Below are 24,182 nucleotides of genomic sequence, written 5' to 3'. Positions count from 1 at the left end.
TATTTAAAATAAAAGTATATCAAAAAATTTATATTGTCCAATGTGGTTGCAATGCTGTGAAATACAGTTGTACGTCAATGCAAACAAAAAAACATCGATATTCCAAAATGTAGCATACCTTTGCAGGTGGACTCTTATTTTGAAAGAGAGAATCCGCGATCGTGATGCCAGCATATGTCCTGCTGCTAGGGAAATGGTAATATCGTTTTTCTAAACTTCGGGGCTGACGGGTATTCAACATCTCGCGCGTTTTCGCGTTTTCGTTTTGCATGGTCTGGTGCCCCGTGAGAGCGGATTATTTTTTTTTTGACCATTCGATTGGTGTTTAAACAAATTCTCCACCCACCCGGGGAACCGGGCCATGCAAAACAAACTCCACCAATCTCGAACACGTCTGGAATGGGTTTACTAAATTGAAGCAATAAGTATATATATTTTATTTGTACATTAGTAGGTCTATTTGTTTCCTTCTACTTATTTATGATACTTGTCTTGAAGCACTAATGTAGGGTATCTTGTGGAATGAGAAACTTTGAGGTACAACCAGCGCCAATCTTCATAATAGTAGAACAGTGGTCCTTTCTTGAAATTATATTTCTACGTTCGAACCCCACGCGCATGCGTACATTCTAAAATACGATTTGCACAACGGTCTATCATCAAAGATGGCGGGAGCCTCCGACCCACTGGAGGACATGCTCTTCAATGAGGTAGACGAAAAAGCAGTAAGTGACTTAGTTGGCTCTTTGGAATCGCAACTTGTCAGCCAAAAGACTTCGCCCGCCACATATTCCGATATCAAGCGAGAAGGATCTACGGGCACTGGCAGCCAGTTCTCAGGGAAACTGCGTGATCAAGTGGGGTCTCTGGAGCCGCCACAACAAGGACACCCAAAAGCGGTGTTAAACGCGGAACCCAGCGCGAATCAGGCGATTTCCAATACGAGTATCACCGCTTCTACCTCTTCCATCACTACTGGAGGCATTATAAACGCTGGTACCAATTTACAAACACATGGAGCCGCATCTCGAATAATTTCCCCCGCACCACCAGGATCGGTAACTTTGCCTGCTCAGACGACAAGCTTCAACAGAGGGACTGTTTTGGGTCCAGCTGAAACATCGGTGGTGACTACTCCCAACTCAAACCTAACAACAACAACAACAGCTATCAGGACTGCTTCACCTGGATTACAGAGTTTTAACGGTAGCACTGGAGCTGTGAAGTTGGTCAACTCGCCAGCTGCTGCTCCCCAAATCGGGTCAGGCGGCAACACTGTTATAAGTACTGCCAGTGCGGGCAACTCTATCATTGTGTCTATGGCTTCACAGCCTCCTCCTCTGCCAAACTATCCTGTATCTCAATCTGCTGTGGCAGGTGTTACTCCCACTATTGCATTGCAAAGGCATCCCAACCCCATGGCCAGTGCCTCACAGAATGGAGTAGTTTCTGCAGTGGTCACACAGGGTGCAGGTTCTCCAGGGGCCACCACTTCTCAGGTCATGAACCGCAGCAACACTCTCATGCACACTAAAATGGTGGCAGCCAACCAGCCAGTCTCTGCTGGCCAATCAATAATTATCGGAGGGTCTCCCTCTCCTGTTGTTGTGAACTCACCCATAAGCCCGGCACAGAGTGTGGCAAGTCCCACTCTCACAGCCGGGGTGAAACCAACGGTTAACGGAGTTGGTCAGCCCACGGTGACCATCGTGAGGCCCCCCGGTGCTCCTGTGATGACCACCTCCGTACAGCAGCAGAGACCTGGGCTGGTAGCGAGTCCCACGAGGACTGTGGCACCACAGCTGGTCGTCAGACCACCACAGCAAACCACCATTCAGTTACCACCTGGATTTACCATACCACCCGGTAAGGAACCCTACTGATGTTATCCTAATTCTAAAACCTTTAGAACCTAGGATCTGGCTCCCCAAGCTCCATACTGAACAGGAATGTGCACCCTTCAAACATTTAGTCAATCATTGAAACATTCATATAGTCAAAAGCCTATAGCCCAGTCTGTGCTATTCGCTAATGCATTTGTTAACCCTATGCTAAGGCCCCAAAAAACTCAAACGACCCCCCAAAAAGTCAACCATTCAAAAGGCATATAAAGAAAGATGTGACCTGACTGTTTCTCCCTCAGGTATGGTGCTGGTGCGTACGGACACAGGCCAGCTGGTAATGGTGCCTCAGCAGGTTCTAGCCCAGGCCCAGGCTAAGACTCAACAAGGCCAGGCAGCTGTCTCCAACATCTCCCCCCGGCCTCCTACACCTACCGCTGGGGCCACCATCAGAGTCAGTACTCCCAGCCAGGTATGGATGGGGGAATCAGGCTAAAGTTGTCTAGAGGGGGACTGGAATGGATTATATCATATCAAACTTGTTTGTCAATCTGAATGATGTCTGCTGCCATGTACTGGCCAATCCTCTTTAGTGGTCCAAGTATAGGCCTAGTCCTCCTGACAAAAAAATCTCACTGCTTGATCATGTGGGTTTTCCATAAGATCGATGCTGCCTAGGCCAAGAATGTTATTGGAGATGATGTAGTACATGATTGTGTAAGAGCTCATCGTCAGCATCAGTCTCATGAGACCATAGATTCTCGTGTCTGGTCAGGTCTTGGTGTAGCATCTGCTGTGGCTGTGGAGTCTCATTCGTGATCGGCATACTCTGCCATCAGTCGCAACTGAAGGTCTGCCCTGATGTTGTAGGGATGTCTTGCTGTTTCTTCCTCTTTACTATTTTAATTTCCCTCTCGAGTTGTGCCAGTGTCGTTTCACTTTTAGTAAGTCATAACAAGTTGACCATGTATACCGGTACTAATGTCCATAATGACTGCTTGTCTTCATCCAATGCACCTCTGACCCCTTGCTCCCCCTGTTCTCTGCAGGCCCCTTGTACACCCCAGGCTGTTCGGCTGGGGTCCCCTGTCCAGGCCAGAATGTTGCAGTCCCCCTCTCCCACCAGCCCTGCTATACAGGTGTGCACTTAATGTCTCCATTCAAAGCCCTCTGTCAGAAAACACACACCTAATTATAGTAGCTACTATAGCCTCTCAGTAGATTTAAAATTAATTTGTATGAAATCCATTTTAAATATTCCATGTTTTTATTTGGTTGTGGTTTTCGTTGTTTGACCTATGTTATGTTGTAGTAAATGGTTGTTTACTCTCAGCTGAAGTGTGTGTGTTGTTAAAACTTGTTTTTGTTTCCACTACTGTATAAAGTGTAGTCATATTTCTGCCTGTTGTCATTCTCTCCAGAAGGCCATAACAATGGCTCCTGCAGGTGCCTCTGTGTCAGTGAAGATGACCACCCCTCAGAAGGCCCAGACGGTGATCACAGGGGGTCAGGCCCTGGCCAAGCCTGGTGCTGTACGGCCCACTATAACCCTTAACACTGCAGCAGCCAGTGCCTCCACAACCCCTACCACAGGAACGGCACCAGTCTCCCAGGTGTGTCAATTGTGTTACTTTGTTACTGGCACGTTGCTAGACCCGAACAGTGCGTGGTTTACCATGTGGTGAGTTGGTTGACATTTTTCTATTGGCCGGTTTCCCCCTTGGGGAAAGTGCTGTTTACTGTAAAGTGTGTTGCTATTTTAAATGCCCTCAAAATAAAGTTTAATTTGATTTAATAACGTTTATAATATCAGAAGTGGTGGTGACATGAGAAGCAAACTTTGTGCAAAACTTGTCAATCATTTTCATGGAAAGTCTAATCCTACTGAATGACCCATTCTCCTCTCTTACAGGAAATGCAAGAAAATGTGAAGAAGTGCAAGAACTTCCTGTCCACCCTGATCAAGCTGGCGTCCCACAACTCCCCGTCTCCAGACACATCCAAGAACGTCAAGTCCCTGGTGCAGGATCTTCTGGTGAGTCAAGACCCCTATAGAGGACTAGGTTAAAAATATAATGAGTAGATGACGTCTTTGTATCATTTGTCATAAACTCATGCCTTATAAATGATCTACGAATGGCTTATATATGACAGTTATTAGAAAGAGTTATTGCTTTTTGAATTTTGTTATGTAGTTCAATTGTCAGCAGAATGATGGAGCGTGGAATCATGACATTTCATTTCATGTATTTGTTTGTCCTATTATCACACTTAATGCCCACTTTCTTTGATCAGGATGCAAAAATTGAGCCTGAGGAGTTCACCACACGTCTGCAGGCTGAGCTGAAGTCCTCTCCACAGCCGTACCTCATCCCCTTCCTCAAGGTTTGTTTGTTACCCTTAACCCTCAGCCTGACCTTTTTCTGAGCTCATTGCTATGCAACTGAAATGCAATTACTAAAGTACAATGTAACATGTTACTACATTTACGTTGACATTTTAGTCATTTAGCAGACACTCTTATCCAGAGCGACTTATAGTTAGTGAGTGCATACATTTGTCATTCTGGCCCCCTGTGGGAAACGAACCCACAACCCTGGTCGTTGCAAGCGCCATGCTCTACCAACTGAGCTACAGGGTACCTGCGATGTTACTAGTGTAATTAGTGTTACTACCCAGGTATAAGAGCAACTTAATGTAAATTGTTACCCTAACTTTCATAGCAGGCCTGTGTGTACTAATAAAAAATATAGACTTAGTCAATTGTTGATGACATTACCATGTAACCCGGATGTGTTTCCTTCCGTACAGAAAAGCCTTCCTGCCCTGCGGCTGTCCCTGCTCAACAACCAGCAGTCTCTGCTGGCCTCCACCAACGCTTCTGCCCTGGCCGCTCCCTCCACTACTACCATCACCAGGGCCCGGCTCCCCACCACCGTCAGCCCCGTCACGGGCATTGTCAGGACACCCACCACTGCTCTGGTACGACCCTCCCGGACTTAGACACTGGAGACTGGAGAGAAGCGCTGCAGTTTTTAATGGTTCTTCTTTCTATAGTAGGCCTAGTAGAATTCTTTTGAGGCCGTTCTAGGTTGTCTCTCTATAATAGCATTGATACACACACAACCATTCTATGTTGTGGTCTGTTATATTTACTGTGTTGTGTTCTGTCTGTAATGTGCCACTTGACTCAAACTAGTTCCGTTTTCTGTTCAAGTTTTATTTGTCACATGCACAAGTACAGTGAAATGCTTAACTTGCAAAAGTAGTATAACTAATTTTAAAAAAGAAGAAAAAATACCCACAATAAATAAGAGGAAGCTATATACAGGGTCCGTGCCAGTACCACATTTACAATGTGCAGGGATACTGGAGTAATTTACAATGTGCAGGGATACTGGAGGGATACTGTTCATGTTCTAATGGCTCCTCTCTCCCACCTCTCCTCTCTTCCAGGGTGTGAGAAGACCAGGGGTTCAGGGGGTCCAGACTCGCATGCCAATGGTCATCACCCAGACCATACGGCCACAAGGTACGGGTACTGCACAGCACCCTCTCTATGCAGACCATGGACAAGCTCAATATGACATCCCAGCGCTCTCCACCTGTGCTATTGGTGAAGGGAAGAGGTTATCCCCAGTGGACACTTGTTTTTCCCACCTCATTCAATTATTCAAGGCCTGGAGGATTATTTGGTGTCTCAGGTGTTTAGTGTTTAGCTCTAACAAAAATGTACCAGCAGGGGATGCCCCAGGACAGGAATTGAAAACCCCTGCTTAAGAGTACTGCACAGAGGCCTATTTTCTCACCATGCTATTGAACAGCTTGTAATGATATGTTTTGTTTCTTTGTCTGGCACAGTTGCAAGAGGACCCACTATTATTGCAGGCAGATCTCCTGTGGGCATTGGTGCCCAGGCCTCTGCCAATCAGAAGAAGCTAAATGAGCCTGGAGGCGGGACGTTCAGGTACAGAATATCCAGGTTGGCAGGGGAAAACTATACTCTCTGTAACCCGGTTTCCATCCAAGCATTTTATGCGATTAAAAACATTTAATGGCAGGCCTGATGGAAACAGAACATTTGTCGTTAAACTTTCCAAATGTCGACAATACAAAATACACTAGACAACGTGGGATCGTTTTGTGTCGGTGAAATGTTTTATGCGAGAAATGTCAGTGGAAACACTTTTTTTTAAATGCACAAATATTGATATATAACCATCATATCGAAGTAAACTTGGAGTCACGTGAGATGACATGTTGTGTGACCCTTCCACTACGACTCGTTGGGAAAGCATGCAGTTTATTAGGCTACAGATGAAATAAGTTATAATGAACTTCACAGGGTGGTGAAAGTGCAAGGTGAGCTTGATGCTCCTTTCCAATAAATATCGAAGGTCTTATTCTGGTGACATGATCATCGATTCTTGGCTGCCGTTTGACAAATACAAATAATCTATCTCATCATGGATGTAGGCTATACCCTGAATCTGAGAGGTGTTGGCAATACCAGAGTGGGCACAGTCGCTATATAACGCAACATTTTTTGTGAAAGTTGAAAATGCGATGCAAACACATTTAACTGGTATTTTTTATTCGGTACATGGGAATTTAACCACAAAAGGTATTTTTATGTGCACTACGTCATCACTCACAGCCTTTTATCTGCAACAAGTCAATTTGATGGAAACCTCTCTTGTGGGAGAGATTTTTGTGCAGATTTTTGAATATTCACATAAAAATCTGTCACCAATTGGATGGAAACCTAGCTACTTTGGTTATCTGACCCCATGTAAACCTACAGTATTCGAGGCTCCTGGCATTGTTCGGCTTAGAAACTGTGATACTTTTCCATGATGCATGGAAACAGATCAACCACAGGATGGCGGCATTTCACACGTTTTGACACAATGATGGGGTTGAGAAACATACTTAAGTTAATCAAACTTCATATTCTTTGAGAAATTGACGTGAAATTGACATGGTGTATTTGTCTAGGCAACCACCAAATTATATTCATGTTTAGCTTTCTTGTAATGAACCATAAAATCAAGACATATCTGACTGATTATCAAAGTTAGCCGGCCAACTTAATGATCTTGCTTTCTGGAGCAACCCACTGATCTGTGTGTACTGCATATCTTCAGAGATGATGATGACATCAACGACGTGGCGTCCATGGCGGGGGTGAACCTGAACGAGGAGAACGCCCGTATCATGGCCACCAACTCTGAGCTGGTGGGCACCAAGATCCGCTCCTGTAAGGACGAGGCCTTCCTCCCGCCAGGCCTGCTGCACAGACGCATCATGGAGACCGGTATGTACAATAACCTGTCCTTTCTCCTGAACCAGCTAAGACCCAAAGTGTGCACTTGTTCACTTACCTTAATGGATTTGAAAGGAAATGACTAGTGTAAGAAATAAGCCGCTGAAAGAAGTAGAGTTGGGCCCTGATGTCTGTCGATCATCAATAAATGACTGACCACACCTTGTCATCCCACCCCAGATAATGGCACTGATTGGCTGTCCCAATATATCGTGTCTTTAAACCCAGCTGATGCCTTTCTCTCCCTTTCTTCCGCTAAAGCCAAGAGGTTTGGGGTGACAGAGGTCCCAGCTGAGGCAGTGAACTACATCTCCCATGCTACCCAGGCCAGGCTGAGATCCATGCTGGAGAAAGTGTCAACTATCGCCCAGCACCGCACTGACGGGGGAAAGGTAAGAACAGGGAGAGTAGGGGTTTTCATGAACAGAAGGTGATGAACAGTACATAGCCAGTACATGCACAAGCACAACAGTACATGAATAACAAAGAAATCACACATGACCAACATCATGAACAGTACATGAACAGTACATAAACAACACCATCCTACTTGTCCCTTCCTCCTTCCTTTCACGCTCTCTCCTGTCCCTTCCCTCTCTGTGCAGGATGAGGAGTGGTATGAGCCGTCGACAGACGTCAGGGCCCAGCTCCGCTTCTTTGAGCAGCTGGACAGGATGGAGAAACAAAGGAAGGACGAGCAGGAGAGGGAGGTCCTACTCAAGGCTGCCAAGGTAGAGACACACACCACCTGACTACATACACACCGGAACTATGTTATTACCACATTACTGCATTACCAGCAATAATTAGTTTAACTCCAGAAGAGGGGTGGTCTGTTAATAGCTGCAGTGTGTTTGTGTGTGCGTGTGCACGTGTGTCCACCCCATGGGAACGATGTGACACATGAAAACGGGGATAATTAGTGGAGTTTGAACAGAAACCACAATTCCCTCTACAGACATCATTAGACTTCCACGAGAGCATACACACACACACACACACACTAATTACCTTTAATGTGGGAAAGAGATGACATCCAGGAGATAATTATCTCTGTGCTGCTGTGTAGATGGGAGCTCCCCAACCATATTCACACTGTCGTGTGGGAGTTGGTTTAGTTAATATGCATTGCACGGCTTGTAATTGACATTAGACAACACATACACGGAACAAAAATATAAAAGCAACATGCAACAATTTCAAAGATTTTACTGAGTTACAGGAAATCAGTCAATTTAAATAAATTAGGCCCTAATCTATGGATTTTACATGACTGGGAATACAGATATGCATCTGTTGGTCACAGATACCTTAAGAAAACAATGTAGTGGCGTGGATCAGAAAACCAGTCAGTATCTGGTGTGACCACCATTTGCCACATGCAGCGCGACACATCTCCTTCGCATAGAGTAGATCAGGCTGTTGATTGTGGCCTGTGGAATGTTGTCCCACTCCTCTTCAATGGCTCTGTGAAGTTGCTGGATATTGGCGGGAACTGGAACAGGCTGTTGTACACGTCGATCCAGAGCATCCCAAACATGTTCAATGGGTGACATGTCTGGTGAGCATGTGAGTATGTGAGCGGAGCGGAGCGTGCCCAATTTGACTGGAGCGCGGGGCGTGATTCCCAACGGCTAGAGCGTCGTCTGCCTTCTCGCCCACTCCAATGAGCGTTCCAGTAACGCTCACTTCACCAGCTCAGGGCATGCCCGGCCCGGCATGCATTTGTAGGCTATTTGTGTGCTGCTATAGCCCCTTGCTTTAGCTACTGTCATGGAGTTCGCTAAATATTTTCATAAAGAAACTGATAAAACACACAGGTGCTAAATCAAGGTGACTTACAAAGCTGAGGACCAAGAGCAAGAGAGGGAGTGTGGTGATGTAGTGTCCATAACTAAAGAGTCATTGTGGAATCTGAAAAGACATGTACCCCGAAAGCATGATGGTGTACTTACTACTACAGTGGGGGAAAAAAGTATTTAGTCAGCCACCAATTGTGCATGTTCTCCCACTTAAAAAGATGAGAGAGGCCTGTAATTTTCATCATAGGTACACGTCAACTATGACAGACAAAATGAGATGTATTTTTCCAGAAAATCACATTGTAGGATTTTTTATGAATTTATTTGCATATTATGGTGGAAAATAAGTATTTGGTCAGTAACAAAAGTTTCTCAATACTTTGTTATATACCCTTTGTTGGCAATGACACAGGTCAAACGTTTTCTGTAAGTCTTCACAAGGTTTTCACACACTGTTGCTGGTATTTTGGCCCATTCCTCCATGCAGATCTCCTCTAGAGCAGTGATGTTTTGGGGCTGTCGCTGGGCAACACAGACTTTCAACTCCCTCCAAAGATTTTCTATGGGGTTGAGATCTGGAGACTGGCTAGGCCACTCCAGGACCTTGAAATGCTTCTTACGAAGCCACTCCTTCGTTGCCCGGGCGGTGTGTTTGGGATCATTGTCATGCTGAAAGACCCAGCCACATTTCATCTTCAATGCCCTTGCTGATGGAAGGAGGTTTTCACTCAAAATCTCACGATACATGGCCCCATTCATTCTTTCCTTTACACGGATCAGTCGTCCTGGTCCCTTTGCAGAAAAACAGCCCCAAAGCATGATGTTTCCACCCCCATGCTTCACAGTAGGTATGGTGTTCTTTGGATGCAACTCAGCATTCTTTGTCCTCCAAACACGACGAGTTGAGTTTTTACCAAAAAGTTCTATATTGGTTTCATCTGACCATATGACATTCTCCCAATCCTCTTCTGGATCATCCAAATGCACTCTAGCAAACTTCAGACGGGCCTGGACATGTACTGGCTTAAGCAGGGGGACACGTCTGGCACTGCAGGATTTGAGTCCCTGGCGGCGTAGTGTGTTACTGATGGTAGGCTTTGTTACTTTGGTTCCAGCTCTCTGCAGGTCATTCACTAGGTCCCCCCGTGTGGTTCTGGGATTTTTGCTCACCGTTCTTGTGATCATTTTGACCCCACGGGGTGAGATCTTGCGTGGAGCCCCAGATCGAGGGAGATTATCAGTGGTCTTGTATGTCTTCCATTTCCTAATAATTGCTCCCACAGTTGATTTCTTCAAACCAAGCTGCTTACCTATTGCAGATTCAGTCTTCCCAGCCTGGTGCAGGTCTACAATTTTGTTTCTGGTGTCCTTTGACAGCTCTTTGGTCTTGGCCATAGTGGAGTTTGGAGTGTGACTGTTTGAGGTTGTGGACAGGTGTCTTTTATACTGATAACAAGTTCAAACAGGTGCCATTAATACAGGTAACGAGTGGAGGACAGAGGAGCCTCTTAAAGAAGAAGTTACAGGTCTGTGAGAGCCAGAAATCTTGCTTGTTTGTAGGTGACCAAATACTTATTTTCTACCATAATTTGCAAATAAATTCATTAAAAATCCTACAATGTGATTTTCTGTTTTTTTTTCTTCTCAATTTGTCTGTCATAGTTGATGTGTACCTATGATGAAAATTACAGGCCTCTCATCTTTTTAAGTGGGAGAACTTGCACAATTGGTGGCTGAGTAAATAAAAAAATTCCCCACTGTACGTGCACATGCTAAAAGAAAGGAAAGAAGTGGGTAGCTAATTGTCATTGTAGCAAAGTATGTATAAACAAAAAATCAGATTACTTAAAAGTCTTGTTTCAGTTTTATTCTATTATCTATACAATAGGCCATAATTGATTTTGGCCCAATAGACCTGGCATATTCCAACTTTCAAGGGGCTTTCCCATAAAAACCTTTATGCCTACAACTCTGCATTCCTGCCCAGCCTGGCAAGAGAGGCCAAAAGTGTGTTTAGCATCCCCAGTGGCTCTGTAAGCGCAGAGAGGATATTCTCCGCTGCTGGCCTGCTATCCAGGCACCATCACATGAGCCTGAAGCCACAGACTCTGGCCAAACTCTGTTTTCTAATAGACTGAGCCTAATAAGGCATTTTTCGTTTAATTTGTATTCAATTCTAAGTCACAGCCTATATGCGCAATTTATAGACTATAATGATTTAATACAATAAAATGTTGTTTAAATACTGAGCACCGTATGTCCCTACCAGCCTAGTGTGTCGCAGTCGCAAATGCTTGACAATGTATTTCTTTGTAGGCTATAGCCTTGAAATAATTGAAATAACATAGCCTAAATAATTCATTTCCGTTCCTTCTTAGGCTCCCTGTCTGGCTCCTGACTTATTTAGAGTCTTTATATGCTGTTTAATATGACATGTAGCCTATTTGAAATTATGAGCGCTTCTTACATTCACCTTTTCATGTTTATTAAAATACTTTTCATTAAAATCATATGGTTTGGTTTCAATGCTTCAAAACCAAATGGTAGGTCAAAAAATAGATGGTTGTTGGTTAAATTGTGATTTTAATGAATGGAGTGAATTTGGAGCGGCAGTTTCCGACCGCTCAACTCCACTCACATACTCTGCTGGTTAGTATGCAGGCCATGGAAGAACTTGGACATTTTCAGCTTCCAGCAATTGTATGACACGGGGGTTGTACATTGTCATGCTGAAACATGAGGTGATGGCGGCTGATGAATGGCACGACAATCTGTGCTTTCAAATTGCCAGCAATAAAATGCAATTGTGTTTGTTGTCCGTAGCTTATGCCTGCCCATACCATAACCCCACCACCACCATGGGTCTCTGTTCACAACGTTGACATCAGCAAACTGCTCGCCCACACGACACCATACACACTGTCTGCCATCTACCTGGTACAGTTGAAACCTGGATTCATCCGTGACGAGCACACTTCTCCAACGTGCCAGTGGCCATCGACGGTGAGCATTTGCCCACTGAAGTCGGTTACGACGGCGATCTGCAGTCTGGTCAAGAACCTGGTGAGGACGACGAGCATGCAGATGAGCTTCCCTGAGATGGTTTCTGACAGTTTGTGCAGAAACTATTCGGTTGTGCAAACCCAGTTTCATCAGCTGACCAGGTGGCTGGTCTCAGACGATCCCGCAGGTAAAAAATCAGGATGTGGAGGTCCTAGATTTGGTTACACGTGGTCTGCGATTGTGAGGCCGGTTGGACATACTGCCAAAATATCTAAAACGACGTTGGAGAGGTGGCTTATAGTAGAGAAATTAACATTCAATTCTCTGGCAACAGCTCTGGTGGACATTCCTGTAGTCCGCATGCCAATTGCACACTCCCTTAAAACCTGAGACATTGATCATGCTGTTTAATCAGCTTCTTGATATGCCACACCTGTCAGGTGGATGGATTATCTTGGAAATGCGCATTAACAGGGATGTAAAGAAATTTGTGCACACAATTTGAGGGAAATAAACGTTTTGTACGTATGGAACATTTCTGGGATCTTTTATTTCAGCTAATGAAACATGAGACTAACACTGCGTTTATATTATTGTTAAGTATATAATTGACTAAAGTGAGAAACCAATACTTCTCTTTCCACACAAGATACATAACCTGTATCAATAGTTAAGAACAATAACTGTAATATACTATAACAGTGTTCTACAGCCCACATTGGTGCTATGATCTGCGGCTGTGACGGTCATGACATTTTGGATGACGGTAATTGGCTAGACAAATGACACGGTCTCTGTAATAATCGTTCAAATAGCAATAGACTTTTAGTCAAAGAAGACTAAATTCACCAGGAATTTAGCAAGAAATGTGTTTAATTTAGAAAATCTATTCCCAAGTATTCCCATAAATAAAAAAAGACGTGTTCGTGTCTCAATGTAATCAAGTTATGAAATTATTATTTTCAGATACAATCTCCTTTTTGGGCTTAGTTGTGGTCAATTTGCAGTGTACAAATTATTATAATTATTTTGCGACCCCCGATTTATTTTCCTGCCACCCCGTCGCTGACTAGTTGCCTACACCTGAAGTTGTACCTTTTCAGTTTTAGAAGAAGTGACTGCTAAATACTATCTCCTGTTCTTATAAGCCATTTCTGTATGCTAACTGTAATGCAGTTGATTGGTGACTATGGCATGAACATATATTGGGGTTGACATCCATGCAAGCATTATACTCCGATTTTCACCTCAATATAGTGTGAAATACACAAACAATAACCTAAATCTAGGGTAATTTTGCTGGGGGGCAATGAGGAGATTCGGGATCTTTCCCCCACGCATTTCCATGGCATTTCCATTGTTTTGGTCGAGTTCCATTGACCTCTTTACCGCATCTATTACGAGTGTACCCATGAGTTTACCAGTCCAATTGCCAGGGTTAGAGGTTCCAAGCCCATTCTATTTATGTGTGTGCTGCTGCTGCATTGTGGGGGTGTTGCTTAGGCCAGTGGTTCTCAAACCTCTCCTCGGAGACCCCCAGACGTTTGACAATTTTATTGTAGCTCTGAACTAGCTCACCTGATTTCAACTAGTCAAGGGCTTGGTGATTAGTTGACAAGATGAATCAGGAGTGCTAGCTCTGGAATAGATCAAATACATGGAACGGCTGGGGGTTCCCGAGGAAAGGTTTGAGAACCACTGGCCTAGGCAACCGAAGACTTCTTTGCTATTACACCTTGTTTGTTTCAGCAAGGTGCAACACAGTTTCATCACATTGTTAAGAGTCCATGTTACCGTAGAAACGGACTCAACCGCACGAATGCCTGGCTGTCCTGTCTTAAGGCAGCTGTTGGTTCCTGTTATGATGAGTTTCTGGTATTGAGAAGTTCAGGATGCAAGAGAGTATGGGACACAGATGGAGAGTTGATTCAGCCATTATTTAATTCAGTACTGGATTCAATGACAGGCTGTACGGACGTAGCCTCCTGCCATCTGAATGACTTCCATACAAAATCTCTGTTTATATAATGCCCTTCCGATCTACTTCTGTCCCACACATTATTGACTGTCACTCATCTTACTACAATAGCATCCACATATTTGGTATCGTGTATCACCTAGCCAGGCCCTCACGTAGCCCTCTTAAGATTAGCAACTGTGGCCCCCAATCTATCTTGGCACACCGACACTCTGTCACTAACCCATGACACCAATAACACATGGCGTGTCCTTGTCCTCTGTCCCACATGCAGCTTATGAGTTTTACATACATTAATGAATCTTGTATCACAGATCATTATAACAGTTCCCAATGACAATATTTTCTTTTCTTGACGGTCTTCATCCATAACTGTTGGTTACGCAGTTATACAGTAATTGCGCCAGCCCTACAAGCTCCAAAATCAAATCTTATTTGTCACATGTGCCGAATACAACAGGTGTAGATTTTGCCGTGAAATGCTTACTTACGAGCCCTTTCCCAACAATGCAGGGTTAAAAAGTAAGAAACATTTAAAAGTAAGAAAATGGTGCTAAAAAAATTAATAATGAAATAGTAACACAATAAAATAACAATAACCAAGCTATATACAAGGAGTACTGGGACCGAGTCAATGTACAGGGGTATGAGGTAATATGTACATGTAGGTAGGGGTAAAAATGACTAGGCAATCAGGATAGATTATAAGCAGTGTGTGTGTGTGTGTGTTGTGTTGTGTAGTATGTGTGAGTGTGAATAGAGCCAGTGACATTTTTTTAACAAAGGGGGTCAATGCAATTAGTCAAAGTATCAATTTGATTAACTGTTCAGCAGTCTTATGGCTTTGGGGTAAAAGCTGTTCAGGAGCCTTTTGGTCCCAAACTTGGTGCTCCGGTACTGCTTGCCGTGCTGTAGCAGAGAGAACAGTCTAGGACTTGGGTGGCTGGAATTTTTAGGGCCTATCTCTGACACCGCCTGGTATAGAGGTCCTGGATGGCAGGGAGCTCGGCCCCAGTGAGGTATTGGGCCGTACGTACTACCCTCTGTAGCGCCTTACGGTCGGATGTAAAGCATTTGCCATACCAAGCGGTGATGCAGCCAGTCAAGATGCTCTCAATGGTGCAACTGTATAACTTTTTGAGGATCTGAGGGCCCAAGACAAATATTTTCAGGGGGAAGAGGCGTTGTCGTGCCCTCTTCGACTGTCTTGGTGTGTTTGGACCATTATAGGTCCTTAGTAATGTGGACACAGAGGAACTTGAAGCTCTTCCTCTCATGACAAGGTATCCACCTCCCCTGTCTCTCGCTTTCCCTCTGTCTCTCTCCTTCTAAACTGTCTGTCTCTCACTCTCTCAACTATAGAGTCGCGCCAGACAGGAGGACCCAGAGCAAGCTCGGTTGAAGGCGAAAGCTAAAGAGGTAAGCGCTTCATTTTGTGTTTCCCTCCACATACCAACAAATCAAAGCAGTTGACACGCAGTATCATTATCTATGTACAATATCAAAAAATACACAAATGGTCTATAAAGTCCATTGTCAGACAGCTACAGACTGGCATGCAAGAACTTTCCACCAAAATACAAACATTTTCCATATAGACCAACCACCCCAACCATGCCCATATTTGAGGCTAGCTCTCCCCATATTATAGCTCTGCCTTGGGCCACACTGTCTGTTTGGACAGTGTTTCACCACTTTGACCCAGAGCGGGCTCTGTGACCTCTGTGCCTTGAGGCATTATTCATAAAGATCAGGACAGGGGAGCCCAAGTCAGGACACGTTGCTGTAGTCAGCAACCCATGTCCTGTAGAAGTCGCCTAATCAGTATTTTGTTTAGCTTTATCATTTTTGTTAGTGCTGGGCTAGATCAAAGGCATGGAAGCCAAGTCGCTCCCCAGGAGGAAGGTTGGCCACACCTGGTTTAACGCCTATGTCAAGAATAGGCATCTTCAGTCCTAGAGGGCCAAAAACTAAAACACCTCTGGTTTTCATTCTCTCCTAATCAGGGACTGATTCAGACCTGAGACACCAGGTGGACTCTGTCCAATCAATCCGTGACATAAATAAATCATTACTACTACAAGGTAGAAAATTAAACCAGCACTACTTGGGCCCTCCAGGCCTCTGGCCTATGTGATCAAGACTAGTTTCCAGGATGTGCAGAGAGGCGTAACCTGGTTCTGCCTCTACCAATTAATTTCTTAAACAGACAGGGACCTGACCAGAGGCAATGTTAGCTAGGCCTACAGAGCCCTACTCTCTGCCTTGTGCCCTCATAATGCCTGAAGATACAATGCCCCCTTCACACACACATGCGCCTGCTTCAAGCCGTTGGCCTCTGTTCCATCTTGACCTCCAGGGTCAGGTCACACCATGTGCAGCACTTCCCTTTCAATTAGCGTTACTAACGTTGACATTAATGAGGATGTCAACGTTGCCTTGAATTATGTCTTCTGTCGATTCGTTTTTTTCCATGCTCCTCCTTTGGAGTGGGCGGCTGTTTTAGTTTGTAGCACTAGCCTGCTGCAGAAGGATTTGTGTTCATGGCAGATAATAATAGCCTAATAATATGAAATGGTTGTACTCTACGAATAGGCCTATTAGAGGTCCTCTGTAGCTCAGCTGGTAGAGCACGGCGCTTGTAACGCCAAGGTAGTGGGTTCGATCCCCGGGACCACCCACACACAATAATGTATGCACGCATGACTGTAAGTCGCTTTGGATAAAAGCGTCTGCTAATTGGCATATTAGAGGGTTTGTCCTGTAAGATTTTTCAGAGCCCTTTTGTAAAGCTACTGTACTTGGCTCTGTATCACATCTCTCTTTTGTAGATGACAACTTTCTCCATTCCAGCTATTATGCAACCAATGATAGATCCTTTTCAGGATGTAAATCAGACAGGAGAGTATAAATGTCTGTGGCTCTCTTTCCCATCTCAGATGCAGCAGGCGGAGCAGGCCCAGATCCGGCAGCGTGAAGCCAACCTCACTGCCCTGGCGGCCATCGGTCCCCGCAAGAAACGCAAGATGGACTCGCCAGGGAGCTCCACATCGGGCACAGAGGTAAGGGTCCTAAAATGTGGCAGTATGAATGTGTACAGTGGGGGAAAAAAGTATTTAGCCAGCCACCAATTGTGCAAGTTCTCCCACTTAAAAAGATGAGGCCTGTAATTTTCATCATAGGTACACGTCAACTATGACAGACAAAATGAGAAAAAGAAATCCAGAAAATCACATTGTAGGATTTTTTATGAATTTATTTGCAAATTATGGTGGAAAATAAGTATTTGGTCAATAACAAAAGTCTCTCAATACTTTGTTATATACCCTTTGTTGGCAATGACACAGGTCAAACGTTTTCTGTCAGTCTTCACAAGGTTTTCACACACTGTTGCTGGTATTTTGGCCCATTCCTCCATGCAGATCTCCTCTAGAGCAGTGATGTTTTGGGGCTGTCGCTGGGCAACACAGACTTTCAACTCCCTCCAAAGATTTTCTACGGGGTTGAGATCTGGAGACTGGCTAGGCCACTCCAGGACCTTGAAATGCTTCTTACGAAGCCACTCCTTCGTTGCCCGGGCGGTGTGTTTGGGATCATTGTCATGCTGAAAGACCCAGCCACGTTTCATCTTCAATGCCCTTGCTGATGGAAGGAGGTTTTCACTCAAAATCTCACGATACATGGCCCCATTCATTCTTTCCTTTACATGGATCAGTCGTCCTGGTCCCTTTGCAGAAAAACATCCCCAAAGCATGATGTTTCCACCCCCATGCTTCACAGTAAGTATGGTGTTCTTTGGATGCAACTCAGCATTCTTTGTCCTCCAAACACGACGAGTTCAGTTTTTACCAAAAAGTTCTATTTTGGTTTCATCTGACCATATGACATTCTCCCAATCCTCTTCTGGATCATCCAAATGCACTCTAGCAAACTTCAGACGGGCCTGGACATGTACTGGCTTAAGCAGGGGGGACACGTCTGGCACTGCAGGATTTGAGTCCCTGGCGGCGTAGTGTGTTACTGATGGTAGGCTTTGTTACTTTGGTCCCAGCTCTCTGCAGGTCATTCACTAGGTCCCCCCGTGTGGTTCTGGGATTTTTGCTCACCGTTCTTGTGATCATTTTGACCCCACGGGGTGAGATCTTGCGTGGAGCCCCAGATCGAGGGAGATTATCAGTGGTTTTGTATGTCTTCCATTTCCTAATAATTGCTCCCACAGTTGATTTCTTCAAACCAAGCTGCTTACCTATTGCAGATTCAGTCTTCCCAGCCTGGTGCAGGTCTACAATTTTGTTTCTGGTGTCCTTTGACAGCTCTTTGGTCTTGGCCATAGTGGAGTTTGGAGTGTGACTGTTTGAGGTTGTGGACAGGTGTCTTTTATACTGATAACAAGTTCAAACAGGTGCCATTAATACAGGTAACGAGTGGAGGACAGAGGAGCCTCTTAAAGAAGTTGTTACAGGTCTGTGAGAGCCAGAAATCTTGCTTGTTTGTAGGTGACCAAATACTTATTTTCCACCATAATTTGCAAATAAATTAATTAAAAATCCTACAATGTGATTTTCTGGATTTTTTTTTTTCTCATTTTGTCTGTCATGAAAATTACAGGCCTCTCTCATCTTTTTAAGTGGGAGAACTTGCACAATTGGTGGCTGACTAAATACTTTTTTCCCCCACTGTATATATCCTAAGTTTGAAAGATATCCTCATTTTCCAATTACTTTTACCCTCTGACTTTTCATCACATTAAGAAAAAAAACTTGCTTTTTAAGTAATGCCAAAAAGAAAGCGGGGATTGCTTTGCTCATGGTCGTACACCTCTGTCATCAATACAACTACATGTCCCCCATCACCCTCCCTATCCAACAGAGAGCAGAGTTAATGTGACCAGAGTTGAGTGAAGGGGGTCAGCGTGTGCCTCAAGGCTTGTTGTTGGTGTGTCTGCACCACTCTACCCCCTCGAAGCCCCCCTCCTCTCACACCCTGAGAGGAGCCATAGATTTCAGCTCTGTAGAAATGAGCCTGAGGGGTAACACAGCCTGGGGCAGCTGCAGTATGGGTGCCTCAGTCACAGCCACCACCCCCTCCCACATCCAGCCCTGAGTTCTCCCCCAAGCGATCCCAGACAAAGGGCTCTGTGCGGGATGAGAGCCTGGGATTAGGAGAGGGAGGGAATGCAAGCGAGAGGGAACATTTTGGGAAGGGGAAGGTGTAAAAATGAACTTTGCCGTGGTGAATTCCTATCTGAACGGCTAGCAAGCTAGTCAGTCAGTTGGTAGGTTAGCCAGTTGGTGAGCTAGCCAGGTAGTTAGCTGAGTCGTTCCAACAATTCTCTGTGCCTTTTGAGAAGTGTAACTTGGTAAAAAAATAAAAATGTTTTAACGTTGTGTCATAAAGAGCACATGTTCTACTTCATAAAAAAACAATTTTTTCCCATCTCAAGAGATTAAATAAATAAAAAATACTATAGCAAGTGCCTATTAACTGCCAAATAAAGTAACAGGGTTGACTGTAACAGGGTTGACTGTAACAGGGTTGATGATTTCATCTTAATCAGCCATAAATCCCCTTGTGACAGGGTGAATACAACAGGGAGTATAAAAAAAATATATTATGCACTAACTGTAAGTCGCTCTGGATAAGAGCGTCTGCTAAATGACTAAAATGTAAATGTAAAATTGAATGCAAGTTTCACAAAAAAATGAAATTGTTCAAACGTCTAGCCTGTCTGTGCGTAACAGTGTTGACTTGTTATGCTCGACTTGCTCAGTTTTCCACCACAAAACACCAACAAATGGCCAAAAAGAGTACAACCAGCTCACCTGCTTTTACACTATGATTTGACTATTACATGTTCAATGTTTCTTTTGAAAAAAAATGTTTTAAAGGAATAGTTTCACCGTTTTAGAACGAGAGTTCAGTTCATGTAACAGAATTGACCTTAAAATGAAGGACAGATTAAAATGAATCACTAATCACATGAAATAAATAATCTTCGGAAATGACTGTCAAAGCAACAAAATAACTAGGGCTTTACAATGATGGTGAAGACTTGGAGACATTTTGGGGTTAAGTGGGTTAAAATCTTCCTATAAGTCAGAGCGCACGGAGGGACATGTCAAAATGCTGAATTGGCAATATTGGTGCACAATTTCTACTTAAAATATCAAAGGGACGCAAAAGGCACTCATTTCGTGGAACTACCCAGCAAGTCCCTTAAATCAGCTACTTTGCTTGCTAGTTTGTAAAATAGATAAACAGTCGCTAGTGAAAGTCTGCACACCCCTTGCACAGTATTCACATTTTGCTGCCTTAAAATGTAATAAAAATATATTAAATTGGTAAAGTGTAAGCAGTTATAGAAAATATTCCTAAATAAAACAAACAAAGATGTCTTGATTGCAATAAATGTTTCTTTCACTTGAAAATGTTGAGTAGGTTGTGTAAATTGGTAGGGGAAAAAATCGAATTTAATACATTTTTTGATAAAATTTGAAGGCAGCAAAATGTGCAAGGGGTGACAGAGACGCACACATGCACACACATACACCCTTTAAAGCCAGCATGCTCCTTTGAGACCCCTCTTTCAAGGTCACTGAGATCTCTTCTGGCCATGGTAGCCAAAATAATGGGCAACTGGGCATTTTTATACATGGCCCTAAGCATGATGGGATGTTAATTGCTTAATTAACTCAGGAACCACACCTGTGGGGAAGCACCTGCTTTTAATATACTTTATGTCCGTCATTTACTCAAGTGTTTCCATTATTTTTGACAGTCACCTGTATGTTCGTTAGATAGTTGGGTAATTAGCAAGTAAACAAAGTAGTCCCCTATGGGATGTTTATTTTCTACCGTAGATAATGAGTAGAAATGCAGAAAGGTTGCCTGACTCCTTTGTTTGCCTTTCCTCATACAAACCCAAACGGCCTGAGGGGCTCGTGGCAGGCTGATGTGTCTACCTCACCCTGAGCGCTCCTGCAGATGGGAGCTAAGGGGCCTGTTGGGGCTCCAACCTCAGGGCAGATTAGTTACAAAGAAGGCAGCTTGGAGACAAAGATTTCACGCTGGGATTCAATCCAATCGGCCCTTTTCGACTATGCACCTCAATCAGATTTTTTTTGTTGAGATTTTCAAGAGCTCAATCAGAAATGTTTAATGTCAAGGCGGATCTAACCCGGATCTGAATGAATTCGGCCTTTAAGTCAGAGAACTAAATAACATTTGTAATACGTTCTTCTAAATAAAGAAGAGTTCTTTATCCATGGCCAACTTCCATGCCTATGTGAACGAGTTTCCTGAGTGATCAGACCGGTCACAGTTATATCACGAGGATCTTTGACTGATTTGAGTCGGAACGGTGATCTCGTGCTACCCATCATGCTTGATTGGGGTTGGTGATTGCTGTGTCTCTGTCTACACTGGGTGTGTAATGTTGGGGGCATTCATTGTGCCAGTATGGAGTACACACCCGTGTGTGTGTGTGTGTGTGGCGCCTGCAGGCTGTTAAGCTTTATAATGCTCTGATTGTGTTCCTGTATGGACCTGGAGCCTTATTCCTATCCTCTAGTGTCAGCTCTCCCCTCAGGCTCTCGGCACATAGAAGTAGAATATAGTACTACTCATTTGATATAATATGGACCACCATTTGTTCACAAAATGGCCATTACATAAAACAGACATTTTCTAGTTCCCAAATGTTTTTCATGAGCCCCGATAATGAAATGTACCTGTTGTAACCACCAGGCCCCAGTTAAGGAACCCCTGGCTGGCATGTAGCCTATCAGTTCCAGGATACACCACAGGGTTATTCAGTTAGGCACAATGTCACTGAGTTCACTAAGACATGTACAATTTCCTCACCCCATGCAAAACACCGCATCAACTCAACCCTCACTGTATGATATCACATTGGTAATGGTTGCTCTTTGCGCATGTTGGAGCTGTCCCAAAATGGAGAGAACATGGCATTAAGTGTGCACGGTAAGGGTGTGGCCCGTTTCCCTCAAACGGTGCATACACCTTGTATGAAACTGTGGTGATGCACACACAAGCCTGCGCTGTCATAGCTTAATAGTGAGTGGGATAGGACAGGTGACAGTGAATTTACATTTCTGTCGTTAGACCACATCACTTGTTCCCTGGCTGCATTACTATTGCTTGAGCCTAGATGTTGGCACACAGGCTGGGGATCGCCAATACAGATATTGTAAGACACTTGAAACAACCCTAAATCACTTACTAGCAGATCTAACTTTTGTAATGCCATCCCTTTCTCCTCAGGTTGCTTCGAGTTCAGGGGCTGGCTCTTCCACAGCCACCTCCTCCCGCCAACAGCTCCGTCAGCGGATCACGCGAGTCAATCTCAGGGACTTTATCTTCTGCCTGGAGCAGGAGAGGGCCACATCCAGGTCCTTACTACTCTATAAGGCTCTCCTGAAGTAGTGGAGTCCCCCAGGGTTCTGTACTTGACCCAATACAAATTTGTGACAAGTAAAGTTTCCCCTTTGCCCCCCAACTCTAGACACACACACTCATTCCCATACCACACTATCCTATATCCCCCCCTCTAATCTGATGTTAAGCAACCCCACGCCACCCCAACGTTGCCCCTTGATCATACAGACCCTTTGGACAGGTACACCACTGGCTCTACTCTTTCACTTAGCCACATCCTTGTTCTCACATCGTCTAGTCTCATTCACTAGCTGTGTGCTTTACAATGCTGAAAGCCTAGAAGCTGGCAGGCGGCCACACTCGTTTTTTTACCATGACTCATGCTATGTACCAGAAGAGGTGCCTTTTGAGTCTCTGTCCCAATCAGTTGCGTAATTCTCAAACAAAACCTACAGTAGTAAGATTTATGTCAGGAGCCTTGCTATTTTAGCCCAATGGCTACTCACTAAGGATGTTACATCACACCACAGATAGTTTGGACTGGATTTTCAAGAGGATTGTTTGGTCACCCTGGGCAGGATCTGTGCTCTCCAGATCAAAGCCTACACACTTGTGTTATCTACGTTTTTTTCAAACATTGAAAAGGAAGGAACCATTTCAAAATGAAAGATAATGTTTGCATTTTATGTACCATACAAGTAAGTACTGAGTTTGAAAAAACAACAGGTTTTAATTCACCACACCATATAGTGAATGTTAGAGAATCCTATTGTCAGATAAATGTACAGAGTACTGTGATGCCTCATTTTAAAACAACAAATACATACAGTATATACTAGTTCCAGACCTGGGTCCAATACTTTCAAGTTCTTGAGCTGTGCTCGATTTAGTTTGCCTGGTACAGTAGAACCGATGGAATAGTCCCATTTTAAATTCAAACGCCAAGCTAAATCAAGCACACCTTAATTACTTTCAAGTATTTGACCCAGGTTTTGCTGGCATACATGGTAGTTTAGAGTTCATATTACGGTATTACTGCGCAGCATGTCTGGTAGGTATTATGGCAGAATAGTGAAACACAAGATTATTATATATATATTTTTTGTGTGTGTAAAGAGCCAACTCGGTTCATATTCTATGGTTCATACATAGACTTGTCTCTCCTATTGTAGACCGTGAATCTAGATTAATTACCAGTAGCCATTTAAAGATATAATTATTCAGACTCAAGCTCAGCACAGAACAGGGAGCTGGCTCTCTTACACTCACTCAGGCTAATGAAATGAAGATATCAACAAACAATGTGATATTGAACACCATTCCTATAATTTTCTTCTCAAGACCTTAAATTCCATCCGGGACTCGTAATTTTTTTTTTCATCTGGAAAGTCAGTCTCTTGCAGCACCACGCAACAAGATCTATCGAGTGCTTTGCTATTTTAATGCTGATAATCAAAACGACGATCTGTCGTAAGCGATCAAGCAATTATTTTTCTAATGCTAATTGTATACAACTGCTTCCTTATTTTTTTGGTCGAAATCCCTTTTTTTCCCAGTTTGACTTTGGAATGACTTAAGGTTTTTAATGCTTTAAATGTATTTTTTACTGTAACAGGCATTTGTTTATATAGTGCATAGTTCTAATTGATCAATGAGATAAAGATGTGGTGTTAAGAGTCTGGGTCTTAAGCACCTAGCTACAGTATCATCTGTTGAAGGACACATTTTTGTGACTATTTATATTTCCTACTGTCTGTGTATTCAAACCTGACGCATTTCAGGCGATGCAATTTTACTATTGTTTGTACCTTTGCAAAAAAAATTAATAAAGAAAG

The 24,182-nt window shown here is 43.8% G+C and overlaps 1 protein-coding gene across 1 annotated transcript; it reads left to right on the top strand.

Moving 5' to 3' along the window:
• Positions 1 to 665: 665 nt before the first annotated feature.
• On the top strand, positions 666 to 24,182 carry LOC311136838 (transcription initiation factor TFIID subunit 4-like; the record flags this gene model as incomplete). Its single annotated transcript, XM_084171127.1, has 15 exons — positions 666 to 1,866; positions 2,144 to 2,313; positions 2,891 to 2,980; positions 3,263 to 3,454; positions 3,754 to 3,876; positions 4,137 to 4,226; positions 4,653 to 4,823; positions 5,298 to 5,373; positions 5,703 to 5,808; positions 6,989 to 7,158; positions 7,429 to 7,559; positions 7,773 to 7,898; positions 15,313 to 15,369; positions 16,890 to 17,012; positions 22,234 to 24,182. The coding sequence occupies 15 exons, from the start codon at positions 666 to 668 to the stop codon at positions 22,393 to 22,395; spliced, it is 2,988 nt and encodes a 995-aa protein (XP_084027253.1). The 3' UTR covers positions 22,396 to 24,182.

The sequence above is a fragment of the Coregonus lavaretus genome (assembly GCF_964263955.1).
Source record: "Coregonus lavaretus genome assembly, chromosome: 11".
Classification (NCBI taxonomy): Eukaryota; Metazoa; Chordata; class Actinopteri; order Salmoniformes; family Salmonidae; genus Coregonus; species Coregonus lavaretus.
This window is presented reverse-complemented; position numbering and strand designations above follow the sequence as displayed.